Here is a 19,564-nt window from a genome sequence, read left to right as displayed (position 1 = left end):
TCCTCGTCAGCCAGTTGTTCTTATGGTGTAATCTTTCTCAGTCCAGCCCAGCCACATAGTTTATCAAAGTACTGGAATTTGTTATAACCTCCTAGGTCCCTATAAACATATCTAATTCTGAACCTGAAATCCACATGACTGTCCAACACCATTTGTAATGACAGATTTTTGTCTGTTATAGCACTGACGTTATTGGCCTCTTTAAATGGCATTAACAATGTTGTAAAAATGTTAACAGGGCATCACATTCTTCTAAAGTATCAGGAGATCTGCAAGTTGAATATCCAATAGTTGATTGTATGTCTTTCTCTTCTGAGAGCCCACTTTTGTATTCATATTTACAGAAATCTCTGTATAATCTGAATTATTAAATTTTGCAGGAAACATCTGGGCAGCTTGGCTACTTTCTGAACTTGGGATGGGGAGGGAAAGTAAGAGGCAAGAGTAGCTCTTGGGTGTCCTGGCTTTGACATCCTTAAGTTTGCTTAAGCCATTCATTGCTGAGTTTAAATCGCCCTAGAGCTGTTTCTTTTATTCAGATTTTGATGAATTCTGCTCATCCAAGTTGATAACCAGCATTTTCTTCAGAAGAATAAAAATATCGAGATGAAGAGAACTTTCGATGTGCCCTGAAATGCTACAATTACATTATAGCCATTCTTGGGGGGGGGGGGGGGGGGTTGGTATGAACAAATTGTTACTGTTTGAATTTATCTTCTTTCTTCTAGATGTTTGCTGGAGTAATTTTAAAATTAAACAGAGAACAAGATCTTGTTTCTTGGCAGTCTTCTGTTTCGTGAAGTTTGTTTATATTTGGGACTTGGGGAAAACACCTGTAGTACAGCTAGACATGTTTTTTTTTCCTTGACATGTCAGTCCAAAAAACAAAAAAAAATGAATATTCTCTGCTGTAAAGATTTGGAAACACCATAAGCTTGTTGATTGGGGTTTAATAAACATCCTTTGCTTCCCAGAAGAAGAAAAAAATGGGTTGCTTTTTGGTGGGTTTCTGGAAGGGATCAGGGAAGATCTCGCCGATATCAATACCAAAGCCAATACAATGAAAGATAAAATTTAAGAATTCTGTATCACCAAAAAATGCCAAAGATATTGGAGGCAGTGGAAAGGCCTCCCTTTTTTCTCTTCATTTTCTCCTCACCTCCATGGAGCCCAAGACGGCTCCCTCTCCTCCCCTTTCCCTCAGAGAGCATCCCAACCCACCGAATGAAGGAACCAGTTTACGGGGGAAGTTTCTATGACGGGCTAGGGGGGGGGGTACCTATCCCGCCCCACCACCCACCGGGATCCGCCTGGGAAAAGGCGCCCCTAACCCTCCCGCTCTTTTTCTGAGGTAAATAACTCCGCCTCGCCGCTTCTGTGGTAAAACTAACAGTCAACGACAACGCCCGTCGCGGATGGGCATTTCTGATAGGCTCGCCTCACGCCGACGTCCGCGCAGTCCACTCCAAGGCGGGCGTCGCGCGACTCTCGACCGTCGGGTGGCTCGTAACCCTCGCAGCCAATCCCTGAGTCTTTGGCTGCCGAAACTCCGCCTCTCCCGCCCGGTGATTGGCGCAGAGGCCTTCCCCATATCACCAGAGGCCAGTCTGGACCTCAGGGCTTTGGAGGAACGAGCGCGTAGCAGTGTCCAGGTAGCTGCGGAGGATGGTGACGGAGCGGCGGGATCCAGGTGGGGAGAAGCGCGGAGGAGCGTTCCGAGTCTGTCTGTCTGTCTGTGTGTGTGTGTGTCGGGGGGTATTGTCTCGTGCCCATCTTTCTCACCTTCGGGCGCCTGGACTTCATTTCCCACAATCCCCCAGCCTGGGCGGCGATGGCCGAGGCTGTTGGGAAATGGGGTCTCCCTAACCTCGAGCCACCCAGGCTGAGGGAAAGGCGGTTGAAGGCGACAACGGTTTTAAAAACTTAAGCTTAATTTTGCCTCATTGCTACATTTTTCCACCAACCCGCCTTGAATAACTCGTGGCCAAACAAGATAAGAATGATCATTGCTCTGCATTTTAAAGCCTCTCTTCTTAAAAGGTAAAGGTTCCCCTCACACATATGTGCTAGTTGTTCCTGACTCTAGGGGGCAGCGCTCATCTCCATTCCAAAGCCGAAGAGCCAGCGCTGTCCAAAGACGTCTCCGTGGTCATGTAGCCGGCCTGACTAAACGCAGAAGATGCACTGAGCGCTGTTACCTTCCCCACCAAAGGTGGTTCCTATTTTTCTACTTGCATTTTTACGTGCTTTCGAACTGCTAGGTTGGCAGAAGCTGGGACAACTAATGGGAGCTCACTCCGTTTCGTGGCGCTGGGGATTCGAACTGCCGAGCTTTCTGATTGACAAGCTCAGCATCTTAGCAAGGTCTTTAAAGGCCAAAAACCCTTCTTGGTGTTGGGTTTTCCTACTTCAGCTTTTTGACATCTTCTCTGAAACCTGGAGACAGCTTGTGTAACAGAATGACAAGAGTGTGGAAGGGACATTTGGAGGTCTTCTAGACCAGTGGTGCCCAACTCCCGGTCCGCGGAGTACCTGGCACCGGGCCGCGCAGCGGCCGGGGGCCATGATCGCTGCAGCGGCCGGGGGCCATGATCGCTGCAGCGGCCGGGGGCCATGATCGCTGCAGCGGCCGGGGGCTATGATCGCTGCAGCGGCCGGGGGCCATGATCGCTGCGCAAAGGCTCCTGGGCCGTGCGCAAAAGCTCCTGGGCCGTGCACAAAGGCTCCAGGGAAGAGAGCCCCGCGCTGGTACGCACGTGATATATAAACAATCAATGTGTCGTCGCGAACAACGCCCCCCCACCCCTGCGCGCGCTCAGCGGGCCACGGTAAAATTATCAAAGGCTGACTGGTCCACGGCGATAAAAAGGTTGGGGACCACTGTTCTAGACCAACCTCTTGCTCAGGCAGGAAACCCGATGCCATTTCAAACAAATGGTTGTTCAATCTCTTCTTGAAAGTTTGAAGGAAGGAAGGAAGGAAGGAAGGAAGGAAGGAAGGAAGGAAGGAAGGAGAAAAAAACAGAGTGAAAGGGTTGGAAGGCATCTTGGAGGTCTTCTAGTCCAACCCCCTGCTCAGGCAGGAAATCTTATGTCATTTCGGACAAGTGGTTGTCCAATCTCTTCTTTAAAAACTTCTAGTATTTGAGCACCCACAACTTCTGGAGACTTTCAAAGGGGGTCCCCCCCCCTCCCCAGGATTATTTTACATTGTTAATATTTCCTGGTGGCCTCCTTTCCAGCGGGGCTTGTTCTCTTTTTAAGCAAAGGTAAGCCTGGGCAATTCCAGAAGTTCAGCGTTCAGCGCTTGGGGTTCTCCAGCCCATTTTGAAAAAGCATTTACCTAAATCATCTGGTAAGGCTTACTTTAGTTTAGACCGATTTTGAGATGTGAGGAGATACTGGTTGGTTGGAAGCATTCAAATGGAGAAGCTGGTGGACCATGAAGAGGGATCCGAATCTTATGGAGGTGCAAGTAAACTTTCTCTTTTAAGGTCTTTTTACAGATAGGTGGACTTCAATTCTCAGAATTCCCCTGCTGATTTAGGAATTCTGGGAGTTGAAACCCACACATCTTAAAAGTTGGCAAGCACTGCTTTAAATGCAATAATCCCCTTTTACAATCCATAATAGGTTTATGAGTTCCTAGAACAGCCCCCACCCCCACCCCAGTATTGTTGGTTGAGAAACAATGAGACGTTGATTAAGGCCAATTAATCTTTTGATGTCTCTGTAGAGCTCCATGCCAGCTCCTAATCCTGAGGGTAACATGGATACTTATGAGATAGTGTTACCCAGGATTGGGTGATCAATCACCAGCAACAGCAGTCTTGGGTTATCTTTTATCAGTGTTATTCACAGTACTATTAAAATAATATTTATTAAATTGTTTTCATGTCTTCAATGTTTGGGGATTGACGGATAATCAGAAAGTTCCTGAAGAGTTTGATGAGGTAAAGAGTTGTGGTGTGTGTGAGGGGGGGGGGTGTACACCCCTGACTTAGAACTTCATTTTTAAACAAACTTGGACTATTTAGATCCAGGAAGTGCAATCTCATACTCAGAGGTTTTTGTCAAGATGTGCATGCCATCATAAATTAATTATTGCTTAATTATTGCAATAGATTAAGAAGTTTTAAGAAATTATTCAATAGATTAAGAAGTTTTCCTTTCTCCTCTGACACACCCTCTCTAGAAATCTGTAAGAGTGGAGAAACTACATTGGCCACATTCTCTCTCTCTCATTTTTTCCCCCTTTTCCGCACTTGAGAAGTTTTATTGTTTATAGAGCTGTAGTTTTTCGAAACATGCAGCTAGAAAGAAGTGCTACAAATTTCTCTTCTGTTGTAAGTTGATTTTCCATTGCTTTGAAAGAGGCAGCTATTGGCATGGTGAGCGGTGACTTAGATGTGTTAGTGTTGATGGGAAAGTCCCTTTTCTCTCTTCCATCCTTAAAGCATGGAGAAACAGGGTAAAGATTTACTAATAGGAGACCCAGGCCTCCCTGTTTTCTCTCTCACACCTTGCGCTGCTCAGTTCCTTTGCATTAAAGCTTTCTTTTCAGCTGTACAAATGAGATTGGAAAACTGCAATCAAAGTGATACACTTTACTTTTAGAGTTTGGACCATCCCCGAAGTGACTGGAAACTGAGGAGGCTCTGAAAACATTGATTGATGTCCCTTTCTGAACACTGCTAAGAAAGAGAAGTGCATTCTCCAGATTATTCATACAGGTAAACTTCTTCATATGGCCCCTTTAGAATTTAGAATTTAGAATTTATTAGAATTTGTAGGCCGCCCTTTTCCCTGAGGGGACTCAGGGCGGCTCACACAAAAACTGGGAAGGGGAAATACAGACATTAGGACAAACAAGTAATAAAATAGCAAGCAACATACATTCATCATTCGGGAGGGGTAACTATCCTATCCCCAGGCCTGACGGGCGAGCCAGTTCTTCAAGGCTATGCGGAAGGCTTGGACGGTGGAGAGGGTACGAATCTCCACGGGGAGCTCGTTCCAAAGGGTCGGGGCTACTGCTGAGAAGGCCCTCCTCCTTGTAGTTGCCAGCCGACATTGGCTGGCCGATGGAATACGGAGGAGGCCTAATCTATGGGATCTTATCGGTCGCAGGGATGTAATTGGCAGAAGGCGGTCTCTCAAGTATCCAGATCCACTGCCATGTAGGGCTTTATGGGTGATTAATAGCACCTTGAAGCGCATCCGGAGATCAACAGGTAGCCAGCGCAGCTCGCGGAGGATAGGTGTAATGCGGGTGAATCGGGGTGCACCCGCGATCACTCGCGCGGCTGCATTCTGCACTAGCTGAAGTCGCCGGATGCTCCTCAAGGGCAGCCCCATGTAGAGCACATTGCAGTATTCCAGCCTAGAGGTCACAAGGGCCCGAGTGACTGTTGTGAGAGCCTCCCGATTCAGGTAGGGTCGCAACTGGCGCACCAGGCGAACCTGGGCGAATGCCCCCCTGGTCACAGCCGTCAAGTGGTGGTCAAATGACAGCTGTGGATCCAGGAGGACTCCCAAGTTGCGAACCCTCTCTGAGGGGTATAAAATTTGACCCCCCAGCCTGAGTGGTGGAATAGCAGCCAAATCTTTGGGAGGGAAACACAACAGCCACTCGGTCTTTTCTGGGTTGAGCACAAGCTTGTTAACCCTCATCCAGTCCATAACGGCCTCAAGGCCCCGGCTCATCACGTCTACCGCTTCATTGAGTTGGCACGGGGCGGACAGATACAATTGAGTATCGTCCGCATACTGATGGTATCTAATCCCGTGCCTGCGGATGATCTCTCCCAGCGGTTTCATGTAGATGTTGAATAGTAGGGGGGATAAGACCGAGCCCTGAGGCACCCCATAATTTAGGGGCCTAGGGGACGATCTCTGCCCCCCCACTAACACCGACTGTGACCTGTCCGAGAGGTAGGAGGAGAACCACCGTAGCACGGTGCCTCCCACTCCCACCTCCCGCAGTCGTCGCAGAAGGATACCATGGTCGATGGTATCGAAAGCCGCTGAGAGGTCAAGGAGGACCAGGATGGAGGAACGTCCTTCATCTCTGGCTCTCCAGAGATCATCCATCAATGCGACCAAAGCGGTTTCTGTGCTGTAACCGGGCCTGAAGCCTGACTGGAAGGGGTCTAGGTAGTTTGCTTCCTCCAAGGACCGTTGGAGCTGGAAGGCCACCACCTTCTCAACAACCTTCCCCAGAAAGGGAAGGTTGGAGACTGGACGATAGCTATTAAGAACAGCTGGATCCAAGGATGGTTTCTTCAGGAGGGGTCTCACCACCGCCGCTTTCAGTGTGGCGGGGAAGTTCCCCTCCCGAAGGGAGGCGGTTACAACCGCCTGGATCCAGCCTCGTGTCACCTCACTGCAGTTAGTAACCAGCCATGAGGGACACGGATCCAGGACGCAGGTGGAGGTACTTACAGCTCTCATGGCCTTGTCCACATCCCCGGGGGTAACGTCCTGAAACTCAACCCAGGGCTGTTCTACTTGGTCCCCTTGCGCCTCGGCTGGAACTGCAGGGGTGGAGTCCAAGTCCGACCGAAACCGAGCAATTTTGTCCGCTAAGAATTGGGCATATTCTTCAGCTCTGCCCTGCAAGGGTTCCCCCGCCTCCCTTTTGTTCAATAGGGAGCGGGTTATCCTAAACAGGGCGGCTGGACGGGACTCAGCGGATGCTACCAGGGTGGCTATGTGCGATCTTTTTGCTGCCCTAAGTGCCCTGGTGTATTCCCTGGTGCAGGTGGTTACCATTGCCCGGTTCGATTCGGACTTATCGGACCTCCAACGGTGCTCTAGGCATCTCCTCCGGCGCTTCATCTCCCGGAGTTCCTCGGTAAACCAAGGGGGTCTCCGGGATCCGCCGCCTCGGAGGAGCCGCAGTGGCGCAATCCGGTCGAGGGCCTCCGACGCTGCCGAGTGCCACGCAGCAGCCAGAGTCTCCACCGGACTGTGGGCGAAAGTGTCAGGAATAACCCCAAGCTCTGTCTGGAACCTTGACGGTTCCATAAGACGCCTGGGGCGGAACCACCTGGTCGGTTCCTCCTCCCTACAGTGGGGGTTTGGCCTCCGGAAGTCGAGCCTCAGTAGGCAATGGTCTGACCACGACAGGGGTATGATGTCACTCCCCCTCAGACCAAGATCACAAATCCACTGCTCCGAGAGAAATACGAGGTCAAGCATGTGTCCCGCTGAATGGGTTGGGCCCCGAATTACTTGGGTCAAGCCCATGGCTGTCATGGAAGCCATGAACTCCTGCACCCCATCAGAGTTTTCACCGAGCGACGGCAAATTAAAGTCCCCCAGGACCATCAACCTAGGGAACTCAATTGCCAGCTCGGCTACCGACTCGAGGAGCGAGGGGAGGGCTGCTGCAACGCTGTTGGGAGGCAGGTACGTTAGCAGCAGACCCACTTGACCCTTGAGGTCCAACTTTAACAGCAAAGACTCACACCCGACAATCTCCGGAGCAGGGACCCTACGAGGAGCTAACGACTCTCGGATAACAGCGGCCACACCCCCACCCCTTCCCTGGGCTCTCGGCTGATGCAGCACCTGAAATCCTTCTGGGCACAGCTCTACAAGGGGGACTCCTCCCTCTGGGCCCAGCCAGGTTTCAGTAATACATGCCAGGTCTGCCCTCTCGTCTAAAATTAAGTCCCGGACGAGAGGAGCTTTATGTACAACAGACCTGGCATTTAGCGACAACAGCCTGAGACCAGGGTCCTGACTGCTTGCGCCATCTGGTCTTGGAGTGGGACTCCTAGGGCCGGAAGGAGGGATCTCTGTAATGTAGCGAACCCTCCTTCCCCGGTAATGGCCTGCCCTAAAGTCCCCGCCGTATCTGCCTCTCCCTGTTACGACCGCAATACCCCGACCCTCTCCCGTGTCTCTGGTCCCCTCAACCACCCCCGTGGCCCCCGCAACTCCCGGCAGGTCCTCCGAATCACGCGTACTGATACACTCCCCCAAACAGTCCCCACGTTTGAAAATTAGTTGCCCACTTCTCTGTTAGATTATTGAAAGATAGATTAGTTTAACAAGAGTTGGAAGGGATCTTGAAGTGCTTCTAGTCCAACCCCCTGCTTAGGCAGGAAACCCTACACCACTTCAGACAAATGGATATCCAACATCTTCTTTAAAACGTCCAGAGTTGGAGCATTCACGACAGCTGTTCCACTGATTAATTGTTCTCACTGTCAGGAAATTTCTCCTTAGTTCTAAGTTGCTTCTCTCGTTGATTCGTTTCCACCCATTGCTTCTTGTCTCCTACCCTCAGGTGCTTCGGAGAATAGCTTGACTCCCTCTTCTTTGTGGCTGCCCCTGAGATATCGAATACTGCTATCATGTGTTAATATGATAACCTTTTGTATTTCTCTGTGTTTGACATAACACTCTTTCCTTCCTGGCACTCCTGCAGGTGCAGCAATGGATCTTGTCCTGGATTATGCAGATAGTTCTATTTTGACACCTTACGTTTATCCAGCAACCTGGCCAGAGGACAATGCTTTCCGACAGATCATCAGCCTCTTTGTTATAACAAACCTGGGGGCAATCGTCCTATATCTTCTGTTTGCCACTCTCAGCTACTACCTGCTTTTTGATCACAAGTTAATGAAGCACCCCCAATTTTTAGAGGTGAGTGGGGTACAGCAACATAGCAAAGCTTCTGTTTCCTTTAACGTCATTCATTTAATCACGAGAGGTCCTATCAAAAGAAGAACCGGAACCCTACCGTGTTGTGAATTGTGCCGTGCTTAACCCTCTTCTTAAATTTGTGAATGGAAACGTTAGTGCCATAAAGCAGAATGAACACCTCATGAAATAGGACAGTGGTTCCCAAACTTGGCAACTTTAAGACTTGTGGATTTCAATTTCCAGAATTCTCCAGCCAGCTCTGCTGGCTGGAGAATTCTGGGAATTGAAGTCCACAAGTCTTAAAAGTTGCCAAGTTTGGGAACCACTGAAATAGGAGATGGGGTGGTTTCTCCATATATCTCTAGGGTACTTTTGGAGATTGGGCACATTTCATCTTTCCTGATTTAGTTACCCTCATTTTATTGAGGAGCTCTTTTGGCTGGAATTTTGACTGCCTCCCCCTCCTCCCATTTTGGTCTATTGGAGAGGAGGAGGAGGATTCATACAGGCATAGAGTTGTCAGGTAATGTAGCATAGTTAACAATAAAGCAGAACTTTGTTACAGATTCATCCAATAGCTTTAGCTTTCTCAGACGTTTGGTGGGGAATGTGAGGTCTACACCAGGGATTTCCAACCTTGGAACTATTCCCCAGACAGATAGAGCCAAGGTGGCGCAGTGGTTAGGATGCAGTACTGCAGGCCACTTCAGCTGACTGTTATCTGCAGTTCAGCGGTTCTAATCTCACTGGCTCAAGGTTGACTCAGCCTCCCATCCTTCCGAGGTGGGTGAAATGAGGACCCGAATTGTTGTTGGGGGCGATATGCTGACTCTGTAAACCGCTTAGAGAGGGCTGAAAGCCCTATGAAGCGGTATATAAGTCTAACTGCTATTGCTATGCTGACAGGGGAATCTGTAAGTTGAAGCCCACAAAACTTCAAAAAGGGGTTGATTAGCAGCAGCCACGTCCCCTTCTTCCTTTTCCCAGCCATAACGGTTCCCGAGCATCCACCTTCCCCAGCCGGATCCCTTCCAGAGATCGGAGGAGGCATATCCCAGGGTTTCATGTGGGCTGGGAATGCTGGGGTTTGTAGTCCCGATGCCACTTGGGAGGACTCTAGATGGGGGCTGGCAAGGCAGTTTATCAATAATTATTTATTTTTTGTCCGTTATCTATAATATATTATTTTAAGGTACTGATCTAAGTTGGTCCTCGACTTAACAACAGGACGTTCGGCGTTACAACCACACTGGGTGGGGGGGGGGAGGAAAGGGACCTGTGACCGTCACACTTGACACGGCCATTGTAGCCTCTCCGGGATCGTGGAATCAAAATTCAGACGCTTGGCAACTGACTCATATTTGTGCCAAAGTTAGGACTGGGTGGTTTTGAAAGGCCTTTTGACCCATTCTTTGCTTTTGTGTTCAGAATCAAGTGCAGCGGGAAATAAAGCACACCCTCTCATCTTTGCCTACCATCAGCGTTCCCACCGTGGCCATCTTCTTTGCTGAGGTCAGAGGCTACAGCAAACTCTACAGCAGCGTTGAGGATTCTCCCCATGGTAAGCACCCCTGTTTGTCAACACTCTCCAGAACTGGCCTCCCTGCGGATACTTTTCTTGGTCCCTTTATATCTTCTTTTTTTTTTGAAATATACTTTTTTTATTTTCCATTTTCATAACATATAATCACATGTATACTATTACATAGCCAATATCCTATTGTATTAAGTAGTAATTACTTCAGTTCCTCTTGCCATCAACGCCCAGAAAGATAAAAACCCATTATTAGCTCTTCTGCTCTCCATACACCTCTTTCTTCTGCCTCTCTCCTACTTCCTATCTTCCCTCCATCATCCTTTTCTACTCTACTTCCCCTTCCTTTCTCCTTCTCCTCTCTCTTCATTCCACTCCTCCTTATCCTCCTCATCTTCCCCCCTTACCCTCTCTCCTATCCCTCTCTTCCTATCTTTCTTCTCTCCTCTGTTTCCCACTCTTCCTCTCATTCACTTGGTGTATTTCAGTTTCTGAGCAAACTCCATTCTATTTTGATGGTATTTATGCTTCCATATCAATATACTTAACATATCTTATTTAGAGAAGACAGTATACATGTGCAATCATATTATATTAAAGTCTAACACCCCTCGTCAAGCATAATATACATCCCTCCCTCCCACCCTACCCCCCAACCACCCGCAATCTTCCCTCCCCCAACTTCCCAGAACCCATACACGGTATAAATCTTTCTCGGTCCCTTTATATCTTCCTTCCTTAAAACTCCTCCATTGCACCAGAGTCTTTGCCATCCCGAAATATATCTCGGCCCCGATTATGCAAAGTAAAATGGTTTAGAAGTGGACTTGTATGGTACAATTTAACTGCTACTTTCTGGAGTGCATTGGTTTAGGGAAAGATGTTTTAAATTATATCTGCTACTTTATGGTAACTTTTAGGGTTGGGAATTGAAAGCTTTGAAATGTAAAATACTAAGTAGCATGGAAGAAAAACTATAATTATGATTTAACCACAAACACAGTGTTATTAAACTTGTTAGTAGCCTTGCCCATCCATATGTTTACTTAATTATGTGCATTTGCCCATGAATCTGTCTAGTCCATTAAATGTGGTTATAGGGAAGGGATCGTTGAAGCAGACCAATGAAGTTTGCATCATTTGTCTAGTCCATTAAATGGGGGTCATAAGAAAGGGATCGTTGAAGCAGACCAATGAAGTTTGCATTATTTGTTTAGTCCATTAAATGGGGGTCATAAGAAAGGGATCGTTGAAGCAGACCAAAGAAATTTGCATTATTTGTCTAGTCCATTAAATAAGGAAGTGATCGTTGAAGCAGACCAATGAAGTTTGTATTATTTGTCTAGTCCATTAAATAAGGAAGTGATCGTTGAAGCAGACCAATGAAGTTTGTATTATTTGTCTAGTCCATTAAATAAGGAAGTGATTGTTGAAGCAGACCAATGAAGTTTGTATTATTTGTCTAGTCCATTAAATAAGGAAGTGATCGTTGAAGCAGACCAATGAAGTTTGCATTATTTGTTTAGTCCATTAAATGGGGGTCATAAGGAAGTGATTGTTGAAGCAGACCAAAGAAATTTGCATTATTTGTCTAGTCCATTAAATAAGGAAGTGATTGTTGAAGCAGACCAATGAAGTTTGTATTATTTGTCTAGTCCATTAAATAAGGAAGTGATCGTTGAAGCAGACCAATGAAGTTTGCATTATTTGTTTAGTCCATTAAATGGGGGTCATAAGGAAGTGATTGTTGAAGCAGACCAAAGAAATTTGCATTATTTGTCTAGTCCATTAAATAAGGAAGTGATCGTTGAAGCAGACCAATGAAGTTTGTATCATTTGTCTAGTCCATTAAATAAGGAAGTGATCGTTGAAGCAGACCAATGAAGTTTGTATTATTTGTCTAGTCCATTAAATAAGGAAGTGATTGTTGAAGCAGACCAATGAAGTTTGTATTATTTGTCTAGTCCATTAAATAAGGAAGTGATCGTTGAAGCAGACCAATGAAGTTTGCATTATTTGTTTAGTCCATTAAATGGGGGTCATAAGGAAGTGATTGTTGAAGCAGACCAAAGAAATTTGCATTATTTGTCCAGTCCATTAAATAAGGAAGTGATCGTTGAAGCAGACCAATGAAGTTTGTATCATTTGTCTAGTCCATTAAATGGGGTCATAAGGAAGTGATCGTTGAAGCAGACCAGTGAAGTTTGCATCATTAATTAAGGAACTCTGGCTGCAATCCTTTAACTGATCAGGCAATTCAACAGCCCACATATTTGTGCACATTTTTAATGCCTTTGAATGGAAAAACAATACCATTCAAGCTGCTGCCTGCTTAGCTGAGAGCTGCAGGTTCTTTTCAAATGTGTTGTGGGCCTCTGATTTCTCTTAAGACTCCTGAGAAACACAGAACGGGGCACAGCTCTGCTCTCTCTCTCTCTCTCTCTCTTCGCAGGCGGAAGATCCCAAGTCTGGCAGCCCCCTTTCCAATTAACAGATTAGCAGATGATGTTCAAAGGAGTCAGCTTTTGTGAGCTGCAGCTCAACTTCCTCAGAGCATAAAAAAGACAACTGACAAAAACTGGTGCCTTTGAATCAAATAGATTAGACAGAAAATTCCTGGGTTCTTGCCCCTGTAGATCAACATGGCTCACCATTTACAGTATCGTTTCTAAGACTGGACAACTTTAAGACATGTGGACTTCAATTCCCAGAAATCTATACTGGCTGGGGATTTCTGGAAGTTGAAATCCACATGTTTTAAAGTTGCCCAGTTTGAGAGACATTGATCTACAAGAAAAGGAAGCAGCCTTAAGGAAACCGGCACCACTGCCTCTTTACTGCTAACGTTTGTCCCCAAATAGAAGGACCACTGTGCAAATTCTGACATTGATCGAGCTTATTTTCCTCCTTTTAAAAATGATCAGGTGGGAAAGGAAGAAGAAATATGTTCACAAGTTCTGGCCGTGTCCACCCACCTGAAAATGTCTCTGTCCGGCCTGCAGCCATCTTTTCTTTTGGATCTTTGGCCTGCCACACTTCCTATTATTCTACTAGGCCTTTTCTATTGTGGGGAAGTGGGAGGGGGGATTGTGTAGAGTTAGATGCTATGTAGCCATAACAAAATCCTTTTCTAGAAAGCCAAGGTCATCCTTTGTCTCTGCACCAGACCGGAACTGGATGGGTGGAACTGCCAGCATGGCAGTGGGAGATTAGATCATGTGATGGACTTGGTGGGGTCAAGATCTTGAATTTTCAACTGGGTGGGGAAAATCGGAAAGCCTTCAGATTCGGGTTTTCCCAGATATGCCAACATGGCTCTCTTAATAAATTGGAACTTTGAGGAATCCTTTGCCTCAGACTCTGACTTAATTTTGGATGCTATTTGGAACCCTGAAACTCCTGTTCCTCCCTGGGTTGCTCTTTGATGATCCAATTCTTGGATTTGGCACCTGCCTAACTATTATTAAAGTAAATTCCAGATACAAACATTGTCCAATAGACTTGACAGATGTCTTTGTTCTCATGAGTTGAATCGACTGGAATTCCACCAGCCCCTAATTTTCTTCCCTCCTTAACTAGGATGGTTTGACGTGATTTTCAGCATGCTTTCATTTCTGTTCTTCACCGATATGTGGATTTACTGGATTCATCGGTTTCTCCACCACAAGCTCCTCTATAAGGTAAGGTCAATAATGTCCTTGTGAGACTGTTTCTGGAAGAACAGGCAGCACCTGGAATATGCATGATTGAAGCAGTGTGCTGATCGCTATCGGCAAGAACAAGCAGGAGAGGACTCAATGCCTGGATGAATGTTCCTAGCTTGGCTTGAGTGAACATTCCAGTGGTTTAACACAACGTTTTCCAGGGTCCTTTCCAGCTCCTTTCTATTCTATTCTATTCTATTCTCTATTCATTCCAATATCTATTCTATTCTATATTTCAATATTTATTCTATTTTATTCTTCATTTCAATATTCTATTCAATTCTTCATTCCAATATCTATTCTATTCTAGTCTCTATTCTTCATTCCAATATCTATTTTATTTTATTCTATTCTATTCTCTCTTCTTCATTCCAATATCTATTCTATTCTCTATTTTCTATTCTTCATTCCAATATCTATTCTATTCTATTCTATTCACTCTTCTTCATTCCAATATCTATTCTATTCTATTCTCTACTCTTCATTCCAATATCTATTCTATTCTCAACCTTGGCAACTTTAAACTCTGTTGGCTTCCATGCTTAACCCATTGAGAAACCCAGGTATAGCAGACTGAGGCCAGTTTTTCTAGTCTTTGAATGTGGGTCAGTCCCTTGTGGAACATTTTGTTCCTCAACATGGTTTCTGCCATGGTACTGAACTTAGTTCTGTCCCTTATAAGCAACGGTGGAGTAACATTGGTGAAATTCACAATGCGCAAATCGGTTGAGGGTTGCCCAAAACAGGCAGTCCTCGACTTACTCGCCATTCGTTTACTGGCCATTCGAAGTTACAAGGGCACCGAAAAAAGTGACTTATGACTGGTCCTCGCACTTAGGACTATTCCAGCCTTCCCCTAGTGATGCAATCAAAATTCAGGTACTTGGAAACTGGCCTGTTTTTCTGAGGGTTGGGGTGATTTGCTTAACCATGGCAGAAATGATGGTAAAATTAGGCACGACGCCTTTAACAACCATCTTGGTTAGGAGAGGAAATTCTAGTTATGGTCATAAGTTGAGGATCCCCTGTAGCCCATTTTATGTAGCTGGTGGAAACCTCAGCCAAATGAAGTGAAAATATTACGATTTCTAACATCTGCTTCTAACGATCTGGTTCTTTCCACAGCGTTTCCACAAACCCCATCATGTATGGAAGATCCCAACTCCGTTTGCCAGCCACGCTTTCCACCCCCTGGACGGTTTCAGTCAGAGCATCCCTTATCATGTCTACCCGTTCCTTTTTCCTCTTCACAAAGTGACCTATTTGGTCCTTTACATCTTCGTCAATGTCTGGACAATCTCCATTCACGACGGGAACTATTGCGTTCCCGGTCCGCTGAAATCCATCATCAACGGATCTGCCCATCACACGGACCACCACTTGTACTTCAATTACAATTACGGCCAGTACTTCACCCTCTGGGATAGAATCGGGGGCTCCTACAAAAACCCCTCTTCTTTTGAAGGTCAGGGCCCCCACGCATATTTGGAAAAGCTGGCGAACGGCCAGGAGGATAAGAAACTCCCAGGAGCGAAAAATAAATAGCAAGCCCTCCCAACGGAAGGATGAGGAACCTCTATGCCTTATCAACTGCGTAGCTGGAAGTCGACCCCCCCGTCTCCATCCATTAGCTTCCAAAATGGAAATATTTGGCACCTAACATTCCAGGATGAGAAGACAGAATATGTGGATTCACAGCAGAGCGGTCTCTTGGATGTTGAGCAAGAGAATAGCGTCCATGAATTTCCCCGTGGCCACTAGAATGAATCAGGAAGCGGTCAGGGCTGCTCTGAAGTCCATCCTTGGCAGATGTTTGAAAGCAACTTTCAGCAACACCTTGTAAGCTGTTGCTGTGTAGTCTGTCTACGAATGTCTACTGTTGCACCAGCGTGTTAAATAAGTGGGTTTGGTTTGAATTAATGGATTCCTTAATTGTTTCCATCCTAAAATACATATTGCAATGCACTTTAGTCCTGTCTTTACAGACTAATCGGTGGGAGGGATTTCTGAAGTCCTGAACCGAAGGGGACACCTTCGCAGCAATTAACAAAATGAGGTGATGTATGTCAGAGCATCAATATCCAAAGGGCGCCAAATTGCAACAGAACATGCAAAGCCCAGGTTTTCTAAACTTGGTCAAATTTAAGACATGTGGACTTCTAGTCCCCAAACTCCCCAGGCAGCAGACTGTTGGCAAGATTGAGAAATAGTGGTTTAGAGCAGTGGTCTCCAACCTTGGCAACTTTAAGACCTGTGGACTTCAACTCCCAGAGTTCCTCAGCCAGCAAAGCAGCAAACAGGCCACGCCCACCCTAACCCTTTGCAGAGTTAGGGTGGGCGTGGCCTGTGCATGACGCATCCCGTCCGTAGGCCGCCAGTTTGACACTCCTGTTAAATCATTGCTTTCCTCTTCAACATGTGTTACTTCAAACACTAAAATCACCTTCTGTTTACTCTGGGGTGTAAATCCCAAACCTTTATCAGAGTAAATATGATTGCTTTGATTTTAAAAAAAATGCGAATAATTCAGGAGATAATGTGAAAAAAAATTCTGATTTTTTTTTTCTGTATGTAGGATATCTTACCATTTCTTACTCCCCGCCCCCCCCAAAAAAATTTAGACAGTCTGTGGAAATTGTCTTTTCTTTAATAATGTTTTTAAAAGATCAAAAGTTGTGAAATGTAATTATTGAGTGCCTGAAATCAGTGTTCGTAAATTTTAAAAAAGTGAAGATGGTATATCTATATATGCGCATATTGTATAGTGGATTTATTTCGTTTATTGGGTCTGATGTTTTCTGGTGATAAAATCACTAAAATGATTTTTTTTCCTGTGGATAGATTTTAATAAAACGGGCAGAGTGCTGTACTCCAGGGGCGTCCAACTTTGACAACTTGAAGACTTGAGGACTTAACCTCCCAGAATTCCCCAGTCAGCAACTTTAAGACCGGTGGACTTCAACTCCCAGAATTCCCCAGCCAGCATGGCTGGCTGGGGAAATCTGAAAGTTGAAGTCCACCGGTCTTAAAGTTGCCATGGTTAGACACCCCTAGTTAAAGGGGTGAAGGCATTCAGCTAGGGACTGGAAGAGTCCCACTATCAGTGTTCCAAATATCATCCAGAATTAAATCAGAGTTCAAGGCAGAGCTTTCCTCAAAGTTCCAATTTATTAAGAGAGAGAGAGAGAGAGAAATGTTGGCACATCTGTGGAAACCCGAATCTAAAAGCTTCCGGGGCTTCCCACCTAGTTGAAAGTTCATGATCTTGCCCCCCCACACCCACAAGTCCATCCCATGTTCCAATCTTCCACTGCCATGCTGGCAATTCCACCCATCCTCTTCCAGTCAGGTGCAGAGGTGCAAAGACAAAGGATGACCGTGGCTTTCTAGAAAGAATGTTGTTATGGCTACATAGCATCTAACGCCATACAATTCCCCCTCCCAATTCCGCGCTAATGAAACAGCATAATAAAATAAGAGAGAGTGTGGCAGGCCAAAGATCCTAAAAGGAATATGAACGGAGGCCTGATGCCTGCCTTTGACAGAAGGCCACTGGATAGCTTGGGCCGGTCACTTTCTCTTAACCCTAAGAAGGAGGCAATAGCACAAACCACTTCCAAGCAAACCTCTGGAATTTGTCCAGACAGTTTCCAAAGAATCAGAGACGATTGAATGGAAGGAGAAAAAAACATAAATAACCACATAGCCAGCAACTCAGCTACATGTAACAAGCTGTACTTCCCCGAGTTTGCTTGTCAGGTGAAATTCTTCTCTTTGGTGTGGTTCTATTGCAGCTGCCTTCCTTCGGGATATTATTTTTCAAATTCTTCCCCCCCCCCCCCCCAGCCTACGAGGCTAATATTTCCTTTGGCGTTCCCGTTCAAGTGACATGCCTGATCCTGCTTGGTTTCCACAGCCAGGGCGAATCAACTGAATGGATCCACCTTCCAGCCAGAGTTATTGACAAGGTCTCCAGATCGGTGTCTCTTAGCTTTAAGCCGTGTGGACTTCAGCTCCCAGATTTCCTTGTGCTGACTTGGGAATTCCAGGAGCTGAAGTGCACACATCTTAAGAGTTGTTGAGGTTGAGAAACACTGATCTCGTACTTCATTATCGAGTGTGCATGTTGTTCTATAAGGAAGCTTTAGCAAAGTACGGTTCCTTGTCATGCACAGCTGAAGCTTTATGGATTGTAACGGAAATTTGGGAGAGCCTTAAGCATACATTTCTCCTTCCAAACCTCTCACTGTATCATTGCAGAGCCCGGTGGTTATTATGTTTACCAATACATTACATTTCTTAAAATATTCCCATTTCACACAAAAAAGAGGAAAAAAAATATTGCATTCTATTGGCACATGTGCTGAAAAATTAAATGGTGAGTGGGTTCCCAATTTGTTTTAAAAGTCGTAAACAATTTGATTTTGGGAGTTCGATTTTTGGAGTTGTTTTATGAATAAACTAATCGCATGGCTTATTTAGGGAATTAAAGCTGAATCAATCGTACTTGTTTTCTGTTTATGGAACCAGAAAGTCATACCCCAAAACTCTTAATTCTAGCAGAATATGATTTATTTGATTGATTGATTTGGCTTGTATGCCGCCCTATTCCCGGAAGACTCAGGACTAATTTGAAATCAGTCAATGTTTATTTTGGAAGAGCTACTAAGCCCTCCTGTGTCTACTTTTCAGGATTCCAGATAGCATCCAAATGTAAATCAGAGTCCAAGGCAACATATTGCTCAAAGTTCCAATTTATTAAGAGAGCCATGCTGGCACATCTGGGAAAATCCGAATCTGAAAGCTTTCATGTTTTCCCCACCTAGTTGAAAGTTCAAGATCTTGCCCCCACACCCAAAAGTCCATCCCATGGTCCAATCTCCCATTGCCATGCTGGCAGTTCCACCCATCCAGTTCCGGTCAGGTGCAGAGGTGCAGAGACAAAGGATGACCTTGGATTTCTAGAAAGGATTTTTGTTTTGGCTACACAGTAATTAATCCCCCCCCCATCCCATTTTCCCACAATAGGTGATGCATGGTAGAATAATAGAAAATGTGGCAGGCCAAAGATCCCAAAAAAAAAGATGGTTGCAGGCCTGATACTACTTTGATTTCGGTCCGATCTTGGGATGAATCTGGTCACTGGGACTTAAAAACCCTGATTTATGGCTTCATACCTTATATGACTCAAGATGCATTTCTGCAAGTTGTAAGGATTTGATGACAGGCACAAAGTAAAAAAAAATAGGGTACTTCCTCTGCTTGGATTCATAAGCTGTAAAGTTGTAGGAGAGAGCCGCCTTCATCTAATAGTGTTTTCAGACTGTAAAGTTAAAAAAACAACTTGCTTGTAAAGAAGAAATGGTATAGGGCAGTGTTTCTCAACCTTGGCGACTTTAAGTCCTGTGGACTTCAACTCCCAGAATCCTGGGAGTTGAAGTCCACAGGACTTAAAGTCGCCAAGGTTGAGAAACACTGGTATAGGGTATGATAATTAAAATGCTCATTAAATGCTGGGCTGGCTTCTCCATTCTCAGCCATGGAAAATTACTGGGTGGACTAGCTTTTCCTTCTCTTTTTTTAAACCCAAGCTACCTGACAGGTTTTTTGTGCAGGGGAGGAAGCCTGGGAGAAGGTAAAGAGTTGAAGGAAAGACAAGTAATTAAATC

At 45.6% G+C, this 19,564-nt stretch overlaps 1 protein-coding gene across 1 annotated transcript; it reads left to right on the top strand.

The window, feature by feature from the left end:
* Positions 1-1,581: 1,581 nt before the first annotated feature.
* LOC116516606 (lathosterol oxidase-like) lies at positions 1,582-15,937 on the top strand. Its single transcript, XM_032229208.1, has 6 exons — positions 1,582-1,690; positions 4,617-4,732; positions 8,440-8,657; positions 10,086-10,218; positions 13,771-13,871; positions 15,021-15,937. Exons 3-6 carry the CDS (start codon positions 8,448-8,450, stop codon positions 15,438-15,440), a joined length of 864 nt encoding a protein of 287 aa, XP_032085099.1. The 5' UTR covers positions 1,582-1,690; positions 4,617-4,732; positions 8,440-8,447; the 3' UTR covers positions 15,441-15,937.
* The last annotated feature ends 3,627 nt before the right edge of the window (positions 15,938-19,564 follow it).

The sequence above is a fragment of the Thamnophis elegans genome, chromosome 13, assembly GCF_009769535.1.
Source record: "Thamnophis elegans isolate rThaEle1 chromosome 13, rThaEle1.pri, whole genome shotgun sequence".
Classification (NCBI taxonomy): Eukaryota; Metazoa; Chordata; class Lepidosauria; order Squamata; family Colubridae; genus Thamnophis; species Thamnophis elegans.
This window is presented reverse-complemented; position numbering and strand designations above follow the sequence as displayed.

What these genes read in the sequence shown, in the direction of transcription:
- LOC116516606 (XM_032229208.1), top strand. Translation starts at nt 8,448, where the DNA reads ATGGATCTTGTCCTGGATTATGCAGATAGTTCTATTTTGACACCTTAC. An exon ending in AGCACCCCCAATTTTTAGAG is followed by an intron (nt 8,658 to 10,085) that starts GTGAGTGGGGTA and finishes TTTTGTGTTCAG; the next exon opens with AATCAAGTGCAGCGGGAAAT. An exon ending in CGTTGAGGATTCTCCCCATG is followed by an intron (nt 10,219 to 13,770) that starts GTAAGCACCCCT and finishes CTCCTTAACTAG; the next exon opens with GATGGTTTGACGTGATTTTC.